The sequence below is a fragment of the Silene latifolia genome, chromosome 11, assembly GCF_048544455.1.
Source record: "Silene latifolia isolate original U9 population chromosome 11, ASM4854445v1, whole genome shotgun sequence".
NCBI classification, from domain to species: Eukaryota; Viridiplantae; Streptophyta; class Magnoliopsida; order Caryophyllales; family Caryophyllaceae; genus Silene; species Silene latifolia.
The window spans coordinates 167,433,152-167,456,983 of NC_133536.1; the positions used below are offsets into that span (position 1 = coordinate 167,433,152).

Sequence of the window (23,832 nt, forward strand, 5' to 3'; positions counted from 1 at the left end):
AAAAAAAACGTGAATAAAAGAAAAAAAAAATCACGCTGTACAGTGAAGAAACCAGAAGAATGAAATGTTGAAAAATTTGAGCTGGTTTGATTTTTAGATCGTCTGTGTTCACTTTTATATTGTGACGGTCTCACTCCTCCGTTTTATTCCATATTTTTGAGGAGATAGTGTAAATGAATAGTGAGTTATGTGCCAAATGAAGGGCACTTGTACTTTATTTTTCAGTCGGTTGAGATTCGGACGGCGTTATATGGTCCTGTTAGGAACTATCTTGACGCTTTTACCTCCACATTACCATAACTTGTTTTGCCTTTTGTCACCTGACCCTCACTATTCCCATATTATTTGTAAGCCCTCGGCTGTGACGGACATTATCGGTTGGAGTGTGTGCATTAGTACTTGAATCGTCTTTCATTTTTGTCGCATGCATGTTATATAGGTCGCAGTTAGGTGAGTGACTGTTTCTCTTTCTCTCTTTTACATATAATATTTACCCTTTGCTTCATGAGAGAAGAGTGACCACGTGAGAGTCCAATTTTGATGGTCTTGCAAGGTCGATAGGTTGGCTATATTTCTGAACAGCTTATAACTCGTTTGCGGATTGACTGCTTAGCTATAACTGTTAATTTTTGTTGCATTAAATTGGTTCAAGTAGACAAGTTAAGTTAGCTCTGAGTTTTCATTTCCGTTCCATTAGTTGCATTTTAGTTTACTAGGGGACGATTAAAGGTTCGGTTTGGGGATATTTGATACGTGCATTTTCTATAGTCTTTTTAGCCTATTTTAGCACGTATTTCCAAGTACTTTTGTACTGTTTATATTGCATTTTGCCCTGAACTGGCTACTTTGGTTCGTCTTGTCTATTTTGCAGGAATGAATGTAAAAGTAGTGGAATCGAACCATTTTCGTCCATCTTTGCTTGCATTTTGAGGAGACGGGATTTTTCAGAGTGAGATCTTGCATTGGGATACGTGAAGGAACGTTCTACGAAACAGTCGGTTACGAGTTTGAGCTATTTCGGAGGAAGAATACTCGATCGAGCTGTTTTATTGGTCGATCGAGTGGTTTCTATGGCTGAGGATGGTCGATCGAGTAGTATTTTACTCGATCAAATAGTGCTGGAATTAGAGGTTACTCGATCGAGCATTATATCTACTCGATCGACTAGATTTCCTGGAGAAGTACTCGATCGAGCTGTTTCAGACTGCTCGATCTAGTGGTTTTGTCTTTCATGGGCTTTAATTAGTCCGTGAACTTGTTTTTAGTTATTGGACTTAGTATTTTTCTTTTTAAACGTACATTAATTAGGTCATTAGGCATCTAATTATTATCGGATTATCTATTTTTCATCTTTCCCTGCAAAAGGACTACGTTGCTTTTCTTCTCTACTGTAACTTTTTCTTTCGGATTTTCTCGCTTGGATTTAGTTGTTCTGTACGCCATATTCTTGTGATTGTAATCTCTACTCTCTTTTAATCTTAATCTTTCAATCATTTGCTTTAATTACCTGTTTTGTTCCTTTTTAATTTCTGCCCTAATCTTTGTTTATGCAATTTCATTATTATTTCATTATGTTTAATTTTAGTTATTTCATTGTTATTAGTTTTGACAATATTAATAGCATGAATAGCTAATTTGTTTCATGTTAGGATTAGGGAATCTACGGTAGAAATGTGACGATATAGTGAATAGGTTAGATGAATTATTTGTGAGACTCTGTCCCCATAGCAATATAACTGTATTTACCGACTTAGTTGAGTGCACGCTTCTGAGTCACCTTTTTAATCTGGTTAAATTTAATCCTGGATCGGAAGATTGGACTAAATAGGCCTGCTATGAACAGTAGACTACCCTGACGAGGACGGAAGTTAAGTTAGTGGGAATCTAGGGTAGAAAGTGGACCGGAAGGACCTTTCCATATCCGTCTCGCAGTAATTTATCTAAGTAGTTTACAGTTAAGTCACTGGACTACCGTAGTGAACTGAAATCCTGACATGTCCCCTCTCTATTGATAGTTTATTCTCATTTTCTGTCTGTATTGTTCTTTCTTTATTTCTCTTCCTATAAAGCCTTAATTAATTTAGAAATCAAATTACAAACCCCCCATTTGTGACCAAATAAACAGACTCTTTACAGATATCTTGCCTCCCTGAGGAGATCGACCTGACTTCCCTAGCTATATAGTTAGTTTAGTTAGTTATTTTTTATAGGTATACGACAGCCCTGTCAATTACCTCAACCAATTAGCCATATCAACAACAACAATCAAACCACATCAAAAGACACTATAAACAACCAACAGTACTGAGTAGGCGAACCTACCTTTAGCGCACCTCAGCGAATCCACCTCCGACCACAAGATGTCAAACAACCACGCAACACACCTATACAAATAGTATAGTTATATATCACAACCACTATAACCCTAACCAAAAACAGCAACGACAATGATGATGACGATGACATACTTACACATATATAGCTATCCGGCGTCAAGACCGCTACCCGACTCAATCAACTTATCCCCATGGCATAAGCATCTTCAAGGACCTCAAAGGAAGGAACTAGGGTGAAGGGAAGAAGAAGAGGCGACATTTAGGTTTAGAGAAGAGAGGCGGAAATGATTTCCGGTTATACGAAACACGATATATAACTCCTCGTTGTAAACACGCTACTCGATCGAGTAACTAACTTACTCGATTGAGTGGCCCCTACTAGATCGAGCCTCCAAGCTACTCGATCGAGTGGCCTCGACTAGATCGAGTACCACACACCCAAAGCTTACCATGTCACAAGACACCGCTCGTAAGGTTTCCCGAAGGCCAAGACATGTCACTAAGGTCGGTCAACGTCAGTCAATGGGTCCCTAAAAGGACGGGTATTACACATGTCACCCAATAAACCAATTTCCAACTAAAGTTTTACGAACTATTCTCTTTCAAGCGGTTTGATAAAAATGTCGGCTATTTGATTTTCCGTTCTACAAAAGTTAAGACAAATATTACCTTTCTCAACTTGATCACGTAAAAAATGTGTCTTATGTCGATATGTTTTCGCAAAAAAATGAGTGGTGTCGAAGATAATACCATATTCATGCAATTGTTGTCGTACCCAAAGTATTTGTGCACAAGAAAAAGCCGCACTCACATACTCACTTCCGTCGTGGATAGAGCAATGGTATTCTTATTCTTTGAAACCCGTGAAATGAGACACGGTCCCACGAATGTATCAATACCCAAAGTGTTTTTCTATCCAACGAGCTACCTAAGAAATCCACATCGAAAAATCCTAGAAGATCAAGTTCATAGTGAGATGGATACAAAAGACATAGAACTTGTGTTCCAATCAAATACCTAAAAATCCTTTTGACGGCTTTGAAATGTCTTTCCTTAGGATTTGATTGGAAACGGGCACTCAAGCACACACTAAATTGTATGTTGGGTCAATTAGTGGTTACATAGACCAATGAGCCGATGATACCTCGATACACGGTTTCACTAACACTCTTACCATTTTCATATTTGTCAGGTTTGATGTTAGAAACCATTGGTATAGCATAAGATCTAGCACTAGTCTACCCAAACTTATTTAACATTTCCTTAAAATAATTTTGTTGATGGATCATGGTTCCATTATCACTTTGCTTGATTTTAAGAAATCAAGCCCAAGCAAAAATCTTAGTTCTCCACTCATGCTCATTTCAAACTCACATTTCATTAGATCCGAAACGTATTTATAAAGAACTTCATTCGTTGTACCAAAAATAAGGTCATCAACATACATTTGCACAAGCAATAGTTCCTCGCACTGTGACTTGATAAACAATGTTTTATCAAGCGAACCACGTAAAAAACCATTTTTCAATAGAAACTTTGAAAGCCTAACATACCAAGCTCTGGGAGCCTGTTTTAAACCGTAAAGTGATTTATCAAGTTTGAAAACGTGGTTGGGGAATTCATTATTTATAATAAAAAACTTCTTCTTCAAGATATCCATTTAAGAAAGGGGTTTTAACATCCATTTGAAAATGTTTTATGCCAATATGAGATGCAAAAGCTCTAAACATTCGTATGGCTTCCTGCCTAGATACCGGTGCAAAGGTTTCCTCATAATTGATTCCCTCTTATTTGGTAAAACCTTGCACCACTAGTCTAGCTTTGTTCCTTACGATTTCTTTAACATTATCAAACTTATTACAAAAGACCCACTTCGTACCAATTACAGTGCGTTGAGTGGGTCTAGGGACAAGGTGACATACCTTATTTCTCTCGAGTTGCTCCAATTCCTCCTGGATTGCTGTAACCAAAAATGTATCGTTGAGAGCCATTGTGACTGTTAAGTGTATAATTTACTATATTTTATATACATATTTTCCATAGTTTTTCTTATATTTTCAGCATTATATTTCATTTTAGTAATATTTTGTTTTTTGATAATGAGGGGATTGAATCCCCCTCGGGCCCATGCATTTCCGCACCACCACATGGACCATGTAAGCCACCCCCTTCGGGGGCTGTAGTGGCCAAGGGATCATCGCCCCAGCTGGTAGTCAAACCCGGGACCTCTTAGCTCCTGCATTTCCGCAAGCTTCAAGGTTTAACTCGGCTACCACTGGACTAACACCACTTGTAATAAAATTCCTTCCTAGAACATCTTATCACAATTTATATAATTATTTGTAGGTGGACCTATTTTGATGTTGATATTAGCTAAATAGGTAAGCAAGACGATGAATAATATACGAGAAACTAAAAAAGGACTTCAAGCTCTCCAAGTCCACTAAATAAACACAAAGCCGTCCGAAATAAAATGAAATCCATGTATTTAATAATGTTGACAAGACCGTCATTTTACAAATGATGAAATAAAGAAGCATATTCCTAAAATTTGGGGCATTGAACAAGTCTTGAAGCGTTCAGTTTGATGATGTTACATTGAAGGATTTTTATGAAAAAAATGCATGCTAACATTTAGATGTGTGAACAGGTATTCTGATAATTACAACATGAAACATCTAAAATTAGATCTTTAATTCATAAAACATTCGTCATTTGATGAAATATCATGCACTAAAAGCACAAACCGTAGGAATATGTAATGTATTTACATTAGTTATTGGTTCTATTGTACATGTATGATTAAATTTGAAAGATCAAATGATCGCCTATCTAAGGGAGGTGATCTGATCTGGTTTTGAGAAAACACATAGAGATTGACAAGAAGCAATGAAATAATTTGTTCTATATTGAATTCTATTCATTTCTCATTACATTCAATTATCTTTAACATATTCTAGCTTATTATATGCTATTTATTTGACCACAAGCTCAATCTACTCAACCTTGCTCGTACCGTAATTAAAGACTATATTAATCTCTGTTATTTATCTCTTACATTTGTTTTATTTATTTATTTATTTATTTATTTATGGTTTCTTCTATTATTAAAATTGATATTGTAGTCATAATTATGGGTCGTGGGCAGTCTTTTATAGTCTAGGGCTCGATAGAGTCTTAATATGGATTGGTCAGCATTATAATTTTCTAAACATTATTTAATGGTTTTACTTAGGTTTGATGGGGTTGTGTTAAATTATTAATTTATTGGTCATAATCTATATATGTAGCTCTTGAATAATACTACAATGAGAGTTGAGTTTAGTCCTTTTGAGTTAGCATAGTTAGCATATATACTGTTATTTATACATAATTAATTATACTTAGTTGAAATAGCAATCAAAGTTGAATTTCCACTTAGAGAGCCTAAGTCGAGTCAAAATTAAACCTTTCATATGAGAATGGTGCGAATGATAGTTGAGACATTTAAATTTCGGTCCCTAAAGCTCCTATATGTGTCATAAGTCCCATGAGAATAGCTATTATTTCACAATCGGAAGGCTTATTATTTCCCTTTCATATGAGAATGGTGTGAATGATAGTTGAGACATTTTAATTTTGGTCCCTAAAGCTCCTATATGTATCATAAGTCCCATGAGAATAAGAATTATTTCACTATAGGAAGGCTTATTATATCTCGAGAGAGAATAACAAGTATTGATTTTAGTTTTGAGAGTTAAAATGAGAAGATTAGTCTCACCTAAGTACATAATTGAATATGTTGTTCCTTTCAATAGTCTATCTTGATCAATCTATGTTAATGGCGATACTGTTGTCCTAGAGTTTTTTATTATTGAATTAATCTCATTATCTAGTTATTATATCTCATTTTTATTCTATTGACATATACACAAACATTATTCTGATGTAGATAAACCAAATCTTAAATCGACTAGTATGCAACCTTCAGTTTCCCGAGATTGACCCATAAGTGCAACAGACACTGTTCACTTGCGTTAATTTATAACTGAATAGTGAGATGAGTTGGTTCCATTTAAGAAAGGAATACGTTGAAGGCACAAAAATTTTTAGAGCGATGATATGATTTTGATTCCAGAACTTCGGTAAGTGGTTAGGTTGGAAAGAGGGTGGTAACATTGATGTTTCCATTTTTTTAGGAATAAGAGGGCTTGAAGCTTCGTTTGGTTCTGGTGGCACAGGTGAGTGGGGGAAATTTCTGTTTGAGAAAGTTGCTCACTTGCTTATTTATTAGTTTCTATTTGAGTAGGTTGCTTACTTGTATTCTCATTCCCCCTGGATGAACTAGCATCGTCTTGGGATGAGGGAGGATTAGTTCCCCCTGAATTTTGGCCATCTTCATCATGCAACAGTGGCTCCAACTGTTGTTCAGCCTCTTCGTCTACTTGATCCATCTCATGACGTATCATCCTAATCTCGAAATCATTATCCTCTTCATAGTCATCAACCTGCACATTTGAAGAAAAAATACTACATTCATCAAATATTACAGAACACTTTCTTCCATTTTCATAGTTCTTTTGTTGTAAACTTTATAAGCTTTACTATGATCCGAGTAACCAACTAAAACGGGTTCATCACTACGAGCATCAAATTTGCCTAGGTTGTCTTTACCATTATTATGAACAAAGCATTTACTACCAAAGCATTTTAAATGAGAGATGTTAGGTTTTCTTCCTCGTAGTAACTCATATGGCAGTTTTTTAATGATTTTTCTAATCATGACTCGATTGTAGATGTAACAAGAATGACGCCTTCGACCCAAAAGTTCCTTGGCACTTTAGAATTAATAAGCACAATCCTAGCCATATTTTCAAGAGTTCGATTCATTCGTTCCACAACCCCTTTTTTTTTAGGAGTTCTAGTGGCCGAAAATTTATAGCTAACATCATTCTCATTACAATAAGCCTCAAATGATGATTTTTCAAATTCAGTTCCATGGTCGGATTTCAAAGAGACTAGTTTCAAAGAAAATTTATTTTGGACCTTTTTCACCAAATTAAAAATTCATCAAATGCTTGGTCTTTTGAACTTAGAAATATTAGCCAAACATATCTTGTAAAATCATCCACAATTACACAAATATAGCGACTTCCACCTCTACTTACAATGCACATGGGTTCACATAATTCAATGTGAATAAGCTCAAGAGGACCTAAAGTGCTATTAACTTTTTTGGATTTAAAGGAGCATTTTACTTGTTTCCCTTTAACAAATCATCACATAGTGATTTAAATTCAAATTTTATGTTTGGAATGCCATCTACTAGATCAAGTTTCTTGAGAGTATTTAGTGTTCTAGCATTAAATAGACCTAGTCATTTATGCCAAAGCCAAGGGTTGTTCTTTTGGACACTCAACCATGATAGGTAGGGGCGGTGCGAATAATGTAGTACGCAAGGGGTAGCAACCGCTATCCCAAACTTAAGAAAATCGTTTATGAATATAGCATTTTGCTATACCCCTGATTTAAACACTAATGAATTATATATACAATAAAACCTGTCATTATAGCAGCAAGGGGGACTTGTAGCAGTGGCAGGTAAAGATGGTAAGGCGTATATATACATGTTGATGGGGGTTCAAATCTTAATGTAGTCATACTTCTTTTGCTTTTTCAAAAAAAAAAATTCCCATTGTTTACCCATTTAATGCTTCTTTAATTAAAATATACGGACTATGTGTTTAGTACACTTCCAAACATTAGATGTTCATTATGTTGGTGATTTAAGTGTCATCGTGCCGTTTAAGTATAATTGGATATCGTGGTAGAATCATACGGAAACTCGTAACGTTATAATATGAATCGGGAGTGTGGAGTACACGTTCATATATAAACAATTATTGAGTTAACTGGATGTACGGAAAAAGCGGAAAAAGAAATAAATGTTTATAGAATTGGTCAATGCACCAATTGATGAACAAATGGTTAAATTGGTCAGTGAACAAACCATGCATGCATCTTTCGAAAATGTCAAACAGTGGCAATTCGAAATGTGAGCATTTATTTAATTCAATGAATATTTTCCGCACCAAAAGTTATCGGTCTTGAATAGGTACGTGCCTTTTCATAGATAATCCGTATCATGTATATTGCCCCTTATAAATATAAGGAGTTTGTGAAAGAAAAAGATACAACAAAATTTCAGACTTCTACTCTCTACAAATCAAACAAAAACATTAAAGTTCTTCTTTGGTTTAGCCTAAAAATCTAAGGGACTTTGTAGTTTTATCCTACGATTGATTTCGCGGTCTCCCTAAGGCAAGTAAGGGGCGATATACTTTCTAAGGAGAGAAGTCACTTGCGACTCTACAATTATCCATGCACTAATTTATTTCATACACAAAATTATTATTTCATAAATTATTATCCGACCGTCTCAATCTAACATTCTTAGAAAGTATTTGTGAAAATAGTGTGTGTATGCCATGGATGATATGAAGGGAAAAAGCAAGTTTGAAATACTAGAGAAATTTGAAGGAATTGATTTTCGTAGATGGCAGAAAAAGATGCACTTCAAACTTTCCCATCTAAAAGTAGCATATGTAATCACTACTTCGTGTCCTCCGGAACCGGAAGATGATCAGGCTATCGATGCACTCCGTAGGAAGGCAAAATGGGAAAATGACGATTATATATGTCGAGGACATATATTAAATGGGATGTCAAACGCTCTTTTTGATATGTATCAACATGTTGAATCTTCTACTCTACTTTGGGATCAGATGGAAAAAAGGTATATGGATGAAGATGCCACAAGTAGCAAGTTTTTGGTAAGTCGTTTTATGAATTATAAGATGACTGATTCCCGTTCCGTGTCGGAACAATTTAATGAATTAATTCATATAATTAATCGATTTTCTCAATATGATATGCCTATGAATGAGAATATGTCAGTGTCTAGTATTATTGAGAAATTGCCACCGACATGGAAAAATTTTAAACATGAATTGAAACACAAAAAGGAAGTCATGACTTTGGGTGAACTTGGACGAAGTCTCCAAGTCGAGGAAGGCCTTAGGGCTGAAAAAAATGAAAAATCTGCCGGAAAAGGAGATCCTAATGGTTCCTCCATTAATATGGTCGAACAAGGGGAAAGTTCCAAAAAATGGAAAGACAAAGGGAAAGGCAAGAAACGTCCTTATAATGATACTAATGATGATCCAAACAAGAAACCGAAAAGTGGTTGTTGGATATGCGGTAAAACTGGTCACTTTAAGGCGGATTGCCATGTAAGAAAGAAGCAGATGGGAACTTCGGGAAAGGGCACCGGAAAAGGGTCTAAGGACCATGGTGCTTCTACTAGTAAAGGTGATATCTCTAATTGTATTAAAGTTAATTATAATGAGAATTATGTTACATATTTTGATGAAGCAAATTATGTGCAGGATGATGAAATCATTTGGTGGATTGATTCGGGAGCAACAAGACATGTTTGCAAAAATCGTTCTTGGTTCAAAGATTTTGTACCGGTAAAAGACGGTTCCATTCTTCACATGGGCAACGAATCAACCGCACAAATACAAGGCCGTGGAAATATTACTTTAGTTTTTAGTTCCAAAAAATCTCTAGTATTAAAAGATGTATTATATGTACCCGATATAAGGAAAAACTTAGTATCGGGAGGATTATTGAATAAATCCGGCTATAAGCAAGTTATAGAGTCGGATAAGTATGTATTATCTAAATCTGGAATATTTATAGGTTTCGGATATTATTGTAATGGTATGTTTATGTTAAATATAAATAAAATGGATGATTGTATTTATGTGGTTTCTTCTTCTTCTTCCTTTACATCACCATCTAATTTATGGCATGCAAGACTTGGACATGTTCATTACAAAAGACTTCTTCTTATGTCTAAGCAAGATTTGATTCGACCATTTGATTTACAAACCCGTAAATATGATACATGTATACTTACTAAAATTACTAGACAACCTTTCAAGAACATTGTAAGCACATCAAACATGTTGGATTTAATTCATAGTGATTTATGTGATTTACATTCTACTCCATCTTTGGGAAATAAAAAATATATGGGAACTTTCATTGATGATTATTCTCAATTTTGTTATATTTATTTATTGCATTCTAAAGATGAGGCTCTTGATATGTTTGTGGTGTATAAAAATGAAGTGGAATTGCAACAATCTTGTAAGATTAAAAGACTTCGAACCGATCGAGGTGGTGAGTATTTTGATCCTAAATACTTTGCAAATTGTGGAATTATTCATGAAGTTACTCCTCCCTATACACCACAATTAAATGGTGTAGCGGAAAGGAAAAATCGATCTCTAAAAGAGATGATGATTTCCATGCTATCTTACTCGGGTTTGAGTGAAGGTTTTTGGGGTGAAGCAATGTTAACGGCATGTTATTTATTGAATAGAGTGCCTAACAAGCGGAATGACATAACCCCATATGAACTTCGGTACAAAAAGAAGCCAAATCTAAGTTACCTTAGAGTTTGGGGATGTCGAGCAATAGTAAGACTACCCGATCCTAAAAGGAAAACTTTGGGAGAAAAAGGAATAGATTGTATATTCATTGGTTATGATATGCATTCAAAATCTTATAGATTCTATGTAATAGAACCAAATAGCTCAATTGGGATTCATTCCGTGATTGAATCAAGGGATGCTATTTTTGATGAAGATCAATTTACATCGATGAAAAGGCCTAAAGATTTAATGCCAAATGTTAGTAATAACTTGAATGAAAATGATCAGTAGGAAAATCTTGATGAAACAGACCAAGTGGTCAACCTGTCGCGTAAAAATCAGCCTGTTGCTTCTCGAAAAAGCAAGAGAGGAAGAATACCGAACGATTTCGGACCCGAGTTCCAAACTTATTTAGTTGAAGGGTCACGGAACGAGTTAGGACTTCAATATGCTTATTGTTATAACATAGATGAAGATCCTAGAACATTTAAAGAGGCGTTGGCCTCTCAAGATGTTGCATTTTGGAAGGAAGCCATCAATGATGAAATGGATTCCATAATGGGAAATAACACATGGGTTCTTTCGGATTTACCAAAAGGGTGTAAACCTTTAGGTTCTAGATGGATTTTTAAGAAAAAGATGAATGTTGATGGTTCAATCGGCAAGTTTAAAGCTCGATTAGTCATTCAAGGCTTTAGACAAAAGGAAGGAATAGACTATTTCGATACTTATGCGTCGGTTGCTAGAATTTCTACAGTAAGACTATTAATAGCAATTGCTTCAATACATAATTTGGTGATACATCAAATGGATGTGAAAACAGCGTTTTTACATGGTGAATTGGAAGAAGAAATTTACATGAAGCAACCGGAAGGTTTCATTATGCCCGGGCAAGAGCATAAGGTTTGCAAGTTGGTGAAATCCCTGTACGGACTTAAGCAAGTACCAAAGCAATGGCATCATAAATTTGATGAAGTTGTGTTATCTAATGGATACAAACTTAATCAATCGGATAAATGTGTATATAGCAAATTTGATAGCTCCGGTAATGGTGTCATCATTTGTTTATATGTTGATGATATGTTAAATCTTTGGAACGGATCAAAAGCAAGTTGACCTTACTAAAGCATTTTTATCATCAAGTTTTGCTATGAAGGATATGGGCATAGCGGATGTGATTCTCGGAATAAAGATTAAAAGAACTAATCTTGGAATATCCTCGTCACAATCTCACTACATTGAGAAAGTGCTTAAGAAGTTTAATTGTGAGAATAGCAGCATTGCTCATTCACCAATGGAAGCAAATATAAGGTTAATGCCTAATACGGGATTAACAATTTCACAATTAAAGTATTCTCAAGTCATAGGATGCTTAATGTATGCTATGACAAGTACTCGACCGGATATTGCATATGCAGTTGGAAGGTTGAGTAGATACACAAGCAATCCAAGTAGTCATCATTGGAGTGTGGTAATGCATGTCTTAAAGTTTCTTAAGAATACTAAAGATTTTGCATTAACCTTTAGTGGGAATCCTTCGGTTCTAGAAGGGTACTCGGATGCTAGTTGGATCACAAATCCTGAAGATAATTCTTCAACTAGTGGTTGGGTATTTTTGCTTGAGGGAGGTGCCATTTCTTGGGCTTCTAAGAAGCAAACATGCATCATGACATCCACTATGGAGTCGGAATTTGTAGCTTTGGCAGCAGCCGGAAAAGAGGCAGAATGGCTTAGGAATTTGGTGTGTGAAATTCCTTTATGGCCTAAACCGATATCATCAATATCGATCCATTGTGATAGCAAGCCAACTTTGGATAAAGCTTATAGTCAAATATATAATGGGAAATCAAGACATCTCGGATTAAGACATAGCGCGGTACGAGAATTAATTACTCATGGAGTTATCTCGGTAGACTTCGTAAAAACTGATCAAAATCTTGCGGATCACTTAACTAAAAGCTTGGCAAAGCATTTAGTGGAAAATTCGATAATAGGGATGGGTTTAAAGTCCATTAAACCTTAGGTATTGGGACACCCAATTCCCCTATATTACAATGATAGAGGTAGAATTCAATGTGGAAAGCCCTTTACTTAAGATTGAAGTACATCAAAGTTTATCCCGAAAGTTATGTACTTAGACCTGCTGTGAGTTAAGGATGAAGTGTTGTCTTCTTAATGAATTTTTTGAAAAAATTTACTTGCAGGTACATGATAAAAGAATTCACTTATGTGAGACGTGGAGTATAGCCGACTTCGGAAGCTTTGTTGGACTCAAGCTTTTATACGCTCATGAGAGGATTAGGATACTAGGCTTGTAATAAGTATCAGTATATAACTTTATTGTTTAAATGGAATTTGTGTGTATTTTGCCTTCATGTATTCAAAATGTTCAAGGGTTCAATCCTTAGAGACACCCTTTTTACTAGAGTATATGGAACGTGCATTTTACTATGTGAAAATTCAATCTTCGTGACATTTTCATTTATGCGCAAATTTGATGATTGGTAGGTATTAAAACGAATCAAAGATTACACTTAAATGGGGGAGGAATGTTGGTGATTTAAGTGTCATCGTGCCGTTTAAGTATAATTGGATATCGTGGTAGAATCATACGGAAACTCGTAACGTTACAATATAAATCGGGAGTGTGGAGTACACGTTCATATATAAACAACTATTGAGTTAACGGGATGTACGGAAGAAGCGGAAAAAGAAATAAATGGTTATAGAATTGGTCAATGCACCAATTAATGACCAAATGGTTAAATTGGTCAGTGAACAAAATTGTCCGACAAACCATGCATGCATCTTTCGAAAATGTCAAACAGTGGCAATTCGAAATGTGAGCATTTATTTAATTCAATGAATATTTTCCGCACCAAAAGTTATCGGTCTTGAATAGGTACGTGCCTTTTCATAGATAATCCGTATCATGTATATTGCCCCTTATAAATATAAGGAGTTTGTGAAAGAAAAAGATACAACAAAATTTCAGACTTCTACTCTCTACAAATCAAACAAAAACATTAAAGTTCTTCTTTGTTTTAGCCTAAAAATCAAAGGGACTTTGTAGTTTTATCCTACGATTGATTTCGCGGTCTCCCTAAGGCAAGTAAGGGGCGAAATACTTTCTAAGGAGAGCAGTCACTTGCGACTCTACAATTATCCAAGCACTAATTTCTTTCATACACAAAATTATTATTTCATACATTATTATCCGACCGTCTCAATCTAACACATTTTCTTTGGGTTTTAAGGATTACTTTAAGCAAGGGGGGTTTGTAGCAGTGGCAAGTGAAGATGGTAAGGCATATATATGCATGTGGACGGAGGTTTAAATCCTAATGTAGTCATATTGCTTCTGCTTTTTCAAAAAAAAATTCCCGTTGTTTACCTATTTAATGCTTCTTTAATTAAAATATACGGACTATGTGTTTAGTACCCTTCCAAACTTTAGATGTTCATTATCTTTGGGTTTTAAGGATTACTTTTAGCTAACAATTATGTTTATTTGTTTATTACTAGTAATAATTATGTGAGACGGTTTCACACAATAAGAGACGATCTCACACTATAAGACAATCCGTTTGTATAAGATCACTCTTTTATTATTGATAGCACGGCGTGAGACCATCTTATTCGATAATTTGTGTTCTTTTTACGGTTTTTTCCAACGTGAGGGCATACGTCATAACAGTTAAAAAAAGGATGACATTAAATATTTTTTTGAAAATTGAAAAAATGTCACATGTTAAAAAAAATTGCTTTTAATAGTCACATTTTAAAAAATTCAAAGCAAAATTCAAAATTATTCTTGAAGTATAAAAAAATACAAGTCAATGAATTATAAAATGTTAAACCATTAATTAAAGGTGATTAAATTGATGATTGTGAGTTTGTATGTGTAATTTTTATACAACATTGTAGTACTACATTTTAATAAAATTTTTATACTAATTTTGGTTTTATAGATTTGCTACCGCATTTATGGAATCATGGCTCCGCCCCTGATAATAGGGTTTGAACGGACAATGAACATAGATTAGTCAACTAAACATCTTTAACATGTTTTTCTTCAAAAATAAGTTCTCTAGTTTTTCCATCAAGTATTCTACATTCACTAGCATGAAATTCAACAATATTACCACGATCACAAAGTTGTAAAATGCTTAAGAGATTGTGTTTCAAACCTTTGATAAGCAACACTTTGTCGACATATAGTGACTTTGACTTACCAACTTTTCCAATACCAACCATTTCACTTTTTTGTTGTCACCATAAGTCACCATGCACTACGCCAAATCTGACCATCAATAACGAGCGTATCACAATGATTTAATGCATATAATAACGACACTTAGATTACCATTTTCAAAATATTGGCGGAAACCTAGACCGCGCTATTAAGAATAATGGTTTCCGTCGAAAACCGTTGTTATTATCATGTGACAACGGTTGTTTAACAAACCGTTAAAAAAACGTTTAACGGTTTCCAAAAACTCGTTATAGAATCATCCTTATCAACAGTTGTTAGACAACCGTTATGAGTTTAAGAAATTGGGGTTTCGAAAACCGTTACTAAATTAACACCAACAACGGTTTTTGGTACCCGTTGTTATGTTATAGCTACGGGTTTCTTGTAACCGTTATCATTTTCTATTATGAAAGAACGGTTCCTCTGTACCCGTTGTTATTTATCATTTACGGGTTAAAAATAACCGTTGAATATTTTTTTCAATGTTTAATATTCAATCAATGCATGTATGATAAGTAATTACCGTTGCATGCATTATTTTGTTTGACCATTATTATTATCCGTCCATTATTATATTCACACATGCATACATATTTTCCTATAAATATCAATGTGATAAATTAACCATATTCACCAATTCGAAGTTCAATTAATCATAGCCTATAATTTAATTAAAAATATTACACTTTTATCACCATGTCGTCATCGTCTTCAACACCCGCCGAATCACAATCAAATACGCGCTATGTCCATCCTATTACCTGTATTATACACAACCTTCCGATCAAATATGATGACAATGGTAAGGCATTTTCCAAAAGTTTTACTTGGATGAGAGATATTCTTTGTCAAGGTGGTTATACGAACGTTAAAAAGGTCAACCCAGCTTGGACAAAAGTTCATGGTTTTCTTGGTTACGCAATGATCGAGTTTGAAGGTTTTGGGAAGAAGCTGGAATCTTTTCGTCAAACGAGAAAACTCCAAGCAAGATACGAGGATCATGATGCTGGGAAGAAAAAATATTATACGGATGATGTGTTACAAGCGCAATATTTATGGATTGTGACATTAATCTATTAAAACATATCAGCACTATATTGACACTGTGCCTCGTTCATAGGAGGCGGAACAAGTGTCTCCTAATAACTCACATATTCAATTCCCAATATTTATCTCAATCGCAGAGGAATTACATATCGACACTATATTGACAATATGTTTTTCTTGAATGTATGCGTGGTAGAGTATTTTATTTTCTAATTATTTATTGCATGTTACGTAAGTTTAAAATATTTGTTAATAAGTCAACTTTTACATTAATTAGGTAATTAATGTTTAGAAATCAATTACCAGCGGTTTTGAAAAAAATTATAAATGTGACTATAAATGCTAAAGCGTCCTTTACTAAAATCCATTAATCAAATCACAATATTTCATCCCCATTACACAAATTTGAAACAACGTGACAATGAACCCTAATTTTATCAACAACGAAGAATGACTTACATAAACTATTGCAGATGATGGGAAGGTTCTCGCCGAGCTTCCCGCCGATCAACACCTATTAATCAAAGAATCCCATGAACATCAACGAAAATATTGGATTAAGAGGCGTGAAGCAGTCCGGCTTGTCAACCAAGCAACATCATCATCATCATCTACATACCCTCGTCGGCCTATTACTCTCAACTTGGTTGCAACGAGAGATATGTTGAGTTCTACTCTTCCAACCTCATCTCCCCATACAAGTCGTGTCCTTGCATATATTCAATCTGTTATTGCGAAATATAAAGCCAATGACACAGAAGTTAGCGGTATACCAGAGTGGCGTTATTGGTGGACGGTTGAGAATTGCTTTTTACTCTTAACCGGGGTTGTTCGGGCTTATTATACATCTTTTGATGTCTGATAAATGTTGTAATGCATTTGGTTTAAAATTAAATGAAATGATCATTTTGAAAGCGTTGAGTTATGCTTGTTTGATTTGTTTCCATTTTTTGAACTCCATAGATCAGTCAGTAATTAAGATCAAGATTACTGCTACATAATACTCATTAATAACGGTTCACCTACAACTGTTGTAAACTTGTTCATTAACAATGGTTCACCTACAACCGTTGTAAATCGGTTCATCTAAAACGGTTCACCTACAACCACTATCAATTGTGACGTTCTAACTTCAACGTGGACCGTTTATTAATTGTTTGACCATACGACTCGATATATTAAAAAAATAAATACATGTAAGATTTGACCATACGACTCAATATATTTAAAACAATTAAGTACATGATTTTTTAAGCCGTGGTGAATATTTATCATTATTCTTGATTTGACCAATGCACGGACTGTTCATTTATTTTTTATTTAATCAACGTTGCATTATTGGTTGGTTTGAATCAACGTTGCATTATTGGTGGGTGATTCTATAATTTTAATTTTCTTCCAAAATTATTGTCATTAACCAAGGTACAAATATTGCGAGTCCATGGGTGCAGAGGGATCGTAAGTTGTCAGAAGAAGCAGAAAATAAAAGATTAAGGGAATTGCATCGTCAACCGAGCTATATTAAAAGTGTGAAGAAAATGGATGCGTTACGAGAAAGGTTAAAGGAACAATGTCCTTTCCATTTCATTAAGTTCCCCACTAAACATATAATTCTTGAAGGTGCATATGACAATTCATCGGCTTTCGAAGTTGGTTCTTCTGAGGATTTGATGATGGGGGTATATATTACCCAAATGCGATTGGTATGTATCTACCGTGAGTGAAGCAACAAAAGCTAGGCTTCAATAGTGGTTTAGGTCATCGAAGGTGATGTTGGATTTAGAGGAAACGACTAGTGTTGAAATAGACTACTACACCATCATTAATGGGAAGAGATATTGTCCATGACGTAGTGTATTTTGGGTCATTTGATTAATGTATGTTTATTAATTGATCATTGGGTTGTATTTAGGAAACTAATTAAGGAAAGAAGTTTTTAATATATGCATCAACTACATTGGGTTGTGTATAATTTAGTCTTGAATTTCCATTTTCCCCCACTTGCTATCCCAGTTGCCTTATTGTGAGAGGAGTAATATCTGTCACAAGCAAGACGCTTTGTACTAACTTAATACTCCCTCCATTCAATTCCACATTACAAGTTTGCTTTTTTACGTTTTTCAACGTGTGTTTTACACGGTAAATATCTTTAGCTACGTATTTACAAAAATTATAAAGGTTAGATATTCTTAATGTACTCCTAAAGAGGAATCAAATAAGATCTCATATGAATATATTTCCACTTATATATCGAGAGAAAATCGACATTGAATGTTCACTTGTGAATAGTGTACAAAAGAGAAACTTGTAACGTGGAATTGAATGGAGGGAGTACCAAATATGGAAGATGCTTATATTTTTTAGCGGGAAAAACTTGACACAATTAAAGATAAAAGACAACGGTTACACACCAACCGTTATATTATAATGAAAACAATTACGGGTTTTTAATCAACCGTTGTCATATTGCAAAATAAAGAAGGCGATTTGGCTTAACCCGTGTTTACTAGTTTCAATTAAATAATTCTTCAACCAACACACATGCAAACCTTCTCATCGGTCACTTAAAACCCTCGAACACTGAATTTCCCTAGAACCACTAGTATTCTTCGTTGCCGTCACCATCCCCATTGCCTCTGCCTTCCCCTCCGTCATCGCCATACCGGGCCCGACTTCTCCTCTTTGAAGAAGTAATAATAAACCCTGCTCCTTCGTCTCATTAACTTACTGTCTTTATTTTCTTTTTTAGTTGTGATATTATTCCCTAATTATCTTAGGTTTATTGTGTGTTAAACAACACCTATTATTTTAAGTATATTTTGTGTTAAACAACACCTATATTTTTAGCTATACTTTGTGATCATTTCTTTGAGATGGTACTCCTTGTATGTCGACTTAATGCTTAAAGTTAGTAGTTTTTTTAATTTCTAGTTTAGATATGGGTGGAAAGCAGAAAGAAAAGACGGGAAAAAGTCAGGCGAAGAAGATTCAAGAGATGAGAATAATTTGGAATCGGATACTGGGTGAAGGCGCGATAGGGTTTCCCTAGAAGTAATAGATAGAGGGATAGCTAATAAACTTCAATGGGATAAATTAACAGGGCTGCCAGATGGTGCCTTTGCTGCAAATTTCGCGAGTTGGATTGGTTGTTGTGTAAGGGAGTATGTGCCTCTCGGTCTGCTGTGTATCAATCAGTTGAGTAAAGACTAAAGAAAAAGCTATGGGGGAGAATAAAGGTATGTATATACAATAATAAATGCTTTATATGAAATTATCTTAGTATTCGATATGTGCTATTAGCCGAAACTAACCAAATATGCTCACCATATATGCAGGCACACTACGCCAAATCTGGCAATCAATAAGGAGTGTATCACAACGGTTTAATGCATTTAATAACGACACTTAGATTATCGTTTTCCAAATATTATAATAGGAATTACGGTTTTCCTCGAAAACCGTTGTTATTATAATTTGACAACGGCTGATTAACAAACCGTTGTCAAAAACATTTAACGGTTTCCAAAAACTCGTTATAGAATCACTCTTATCAACGATTGTTAGAAAACCCTTACCAGTTTAAGATATCGGCATTTCGAAAACCGTTACTAAATTAACACCAGCAACGGTGTTTGTTTCCCGTTGCTATGTTATAGCTACGGATTTTTTGTAACCTTTATTATTGTCTATTATGAGATAAAGGTTTTTCAATTCAACCGTTGTCAGTATTTGATTAGATTTTTTAATTTGATTACTGCATTCAAAACTCAACTTTAATAAATATTCAATTTGACCAATAATATTCAATTGGACCAAAATAATGCTATAAATATGTCTTCATAATGTTTTAGGTCAAATTCTAAATTATCGAACATTTACTCTCTAATTTCTTTCTAAATTTCTCTCTAAAAAAAATATGGCAGGTGTATCAGAGCTACAATCACATTCTCATTACGCACAGCCTTTTACTTGTATTCTGCATAATCTTCCGGTTCATTACGGTGTGAATGGAAAGGGTTTAAACCCTAATTTTGGGTGGTTGACGCAAACGCTTCATAACCCCGGTTTTCCCGCGGTTAAAAAAGTGTACCATGTGTCTACAAACAAGCAAGGTTTTGTAGGCTTCGCTTTTATCGTGTTTGACGAAGCCAATTGCCATGATAGTTTTCGTCAGGTAAGAAAATTAGGGGCTAGATTGCGGGGGAAGATGCGGGAAAAGAGGACTTCAATTCGGATGATAAACAACAAGGCCCTTATCTATGGGTTGCGACCCATCTTGATCATCATCTGCTGAAACATTATAGGAAGCATCACATTCTTGCCACCGTGCCTATGTCATGGGAGAGAGAGGCCATTCCACCTGTGCTTCCCGGTTATAATGAAGGGCCGATCTACGACATGCTCTATACCGAAATTCATAATGAGTATCCTAATACTTCATCAAATTCTTATAATTAAGTCTTTAGTTATTATCTGGCATTGTAAGTTGTATTTGGATTATGGTGGTGGTTTGAATTAAAGTTTAATTATTTATGTTTTTTGTTACGTTTTTTGTTACCCCATCCTCTAGAATTTAGAGACAATATCACCAGAAAATTATCAAACTTTTATTATAATGACTTAGGTTTTTAAGTACATTAAAATATCAAGATAAAGAAAAAAAATCGCGTAAAACAAGCGTTGACAGACATGAAAGAGCAAATGTGTAGTGTGGAGTTGAATGGAGGGAGTATGTTTTTTGTTACCCTATCCTCTGGAATTTAGAGACAATATCACCATATATGTCTCTTTTACCTTCAGCCCAATCCACACAGTCCTTTTCCTATTGCAACGGCACTGTCCCCTGCTCGGTAATGCGACCTTGGCGGTGCAGAATCGGAAGTAGTAGGAGACGGTTAGATTCATTCGCAGCCCATAAATATGGGCCTACCCGCTGTTCATCCCGATCAAACCAGAGTCTCTAAGAGTCATTGTTATAGAATGTCTGCTCAAGTTTGCAAGCCTGACGAAAGCATTCCCGCTCCTTACCCCTGCCAAACTCGATGAGGGCGCACCGCCCGAAGCCATGATGCGCATCATTGTCTGGTTAGATATTTTGAACCAAATTCAATCCGGCTAACCGAATCAAACCTATTAACCCGTCAAGGCGATACGAGAGTATAGCTTTTCCATGCCCGTCCTCTGTATACGGGAGATTGTGAATAATGCACGTAAAGGGTTTAGCGTACATAAATCTACTTGGGGGTCTTACAGGAGGTTCATATGATGCTTCATCATCATCAGCGGATGAATAATATGAACCACTATAAGTTGATGAACTTGACGACATAATCGATGTGGAAAATTAATGGAGGACTTAACAAGTTAAGAATTAGAAAGTGCAAACGGTACAAGTTAAGATTGTGAAAATTATAATTCTACTTATAATGAGTTTGGGTTGTATTGGAAACGATATAATAAGATAGTAAGAATTGGAACCGGTATAATAATAAGATAAGAATTGGAAACTTAAAAAGTTAAGAATTGGAAAGTGGAAACGGTACAAGATAAATAAGAATCGGTCAACTCTACCGTGTTAAACATATTAGGTTACAAGGGTTATCAAAAAACCGTTGTCCAATTAGTAAAAACACAACGGTTATTACTTAACAAGACTAATGCATGCCTTGTAATTTTTATTTTTTCTGATTCAAAGTTGCAGTATTGCGTGTTTGACCATATATATAATATAAAATGATAACGGTTCTTTGTTAAGCCGTTATCATATTACACATATCAACAACGGTTGGACAGAATACGTTTTAAAAAAAATATTGTTTAATTATCTGTGATTTTCTAGTGTTTGTGGTTTGACTAATTCATGCCCTGTAATTTTTACTTTTTCTAATTCAAAGTTGCAGTATTGATTGTTTGACCGTATATATAATACAAAAAGATAACGGTTCTTTGTTAAGCCGTTATCATATTTCAAATATCAACAACGATTTTTGTAAATCCGTTGTCATATTACACCAATAAACAACGATTTTTCTTATAATCGTTGTAAATACAGATCCACTGTGAAAACTGAAAAGCTTGTGGTTTTACCAATGCATGCCCTATTATTATTGGTTGTTTGACCATTATTCACCTCATGCATGGATGCACAATTAATACAAGTTTGAATGTAACGTATGGATGAATTTAATCTAATTAATTATAGCTTTATTATACTATAAATAGCATCACATTTGCAGTAACAATAAGAATCACTTTATTATTACTAACTTTTCTACTTCCACTACAACAAATCCCTTGCGTTCTCGACGCATTTTTAGGCTTTTCTCGACGCTTAAAAGCGTCGGCAATTTTTTTCCCGACGCTTTTAGAAGCGTGGTTTTTTGGGCCGTTAGGAATTTATGACGCTTTTTAGTGTCAGCCATGACGACGCTTTTTTGTGTCACGAGCATCGACGCTTTTTAGCATCAGGGTTTCTCTACGCTTTTTTGCGTAGAAATTCAGATATTTCCCGACGCTTTTCCCTGCCACTAAAAAAATTCACTACCACTACTGTTTTCATCGCAATTGAATTAAAGATTGTATAGACAACATTAATTTGACTAGTAGTATATATACAAAACAAAATTTTATACCATAAAATTGCATTATCAAATAATTAAAAATGCATGCATACAAAATTCTAATTAATTAAAGTACTGTAATTATTTCATCCGAACAATACAAATTAGAAAAAATATCGTTATGACTGTTTTCATGCAAAAAATAATAAAATGCGCCCAAAATATTAAATCACAGCCAAGGTGCGACTAATCTACTCCCAAAAGTGAACTCGAGATTTGCTCCTTTCATCTCATGTAGCGCCGCCATTTGTTGAGTTTGATATCTACATGATATGCAAGGAAACCAAATAACATTAAATAGTAAAGCAAGTGATACAAAAAAAAAATAAAAAAAAAATAAAAAACCAGAGGCAAAAGCAAATTCTTGATGCTGTGGATGTTCTGTTGTGGATGTTCTGCTGAGGCTACTGCCTATGCTAATTCCCACTTCTCAACAGCCTTCATCTTTGATGTCTGATTGGAAAAAGGCTAAGTTGACACCTACAGATGATAATTCCTCTAAAACATGTACTTACTGTACAGCCTCTGGCCATGTTATTGCTGGTTATCCTAATTCCTAAACTGAAACCTTGATCTTTCTGCGGAAAGAAAGGTCATGAGCTGGAAAATTGCGATCATTTTAAGAATGTGAACCGAAAGAGAACTGCCAAGGGTCGAGGTAGTGAGACATTTTCCAACGGGGATAATGTTTATAGAAGGCATGCTAACAACGTCCATATTCTGGATTATGATGATGTTGGTGGTGGACATTTTACTACTACGTTTTCCGAGGATAAACCAAAGAGCTGTGCGGTGGAATATGGGGCGGTTCAAGTATTTCTCGGTCAAAGAACAACATAATGCTAACGCCTCCATGACAGGGATACTATAGTTACTCAAGTGACTGATGGCATAGTACACAAGCAGGTTGTCAAATTTTTTCCGATAAACAAATGCACTCTATTGCCTCTACTAGTTTTGTAGGTGAAATCCATCCCTCCCAAGACTATTCAGAGCAACTATATGGGTACATCTAGCTGGATTGTGGATACTAGTGCTTCAGACCATATGACATGAAATGTTGACATGCTGCACGATGTCAAATAGTTATC

At 35.1% G+C, this 23,832-nt stretch overlaps 1 protein-coding gene across 1 annotated transcript; it reads left to right on the top strand.

Moving 5' to 3' along the window:
* The first annotated feature begins 11,978 nt into the window (after window positions 1-11,978).
* Window positions 11,979-13,137, top strand: LOC141614322 (secreted RxLR effector protein 161-like). Its single transcript, XM_074433078.1, has 2 exons — window positions 11,979-12,560; window positions 13,024-13,137. The coding sequence occupies exons 1-2, from the start codon at window positions 11,979-11,981 to the stop codon at window positions 13,135-13,137; spliced, it is 696 nt and encodes a 231-aa protein (XP_074289179.1).
* The last annotated feature ends 10,695 nt before the right edge of the window (window positions 13,138-23,832 follow it).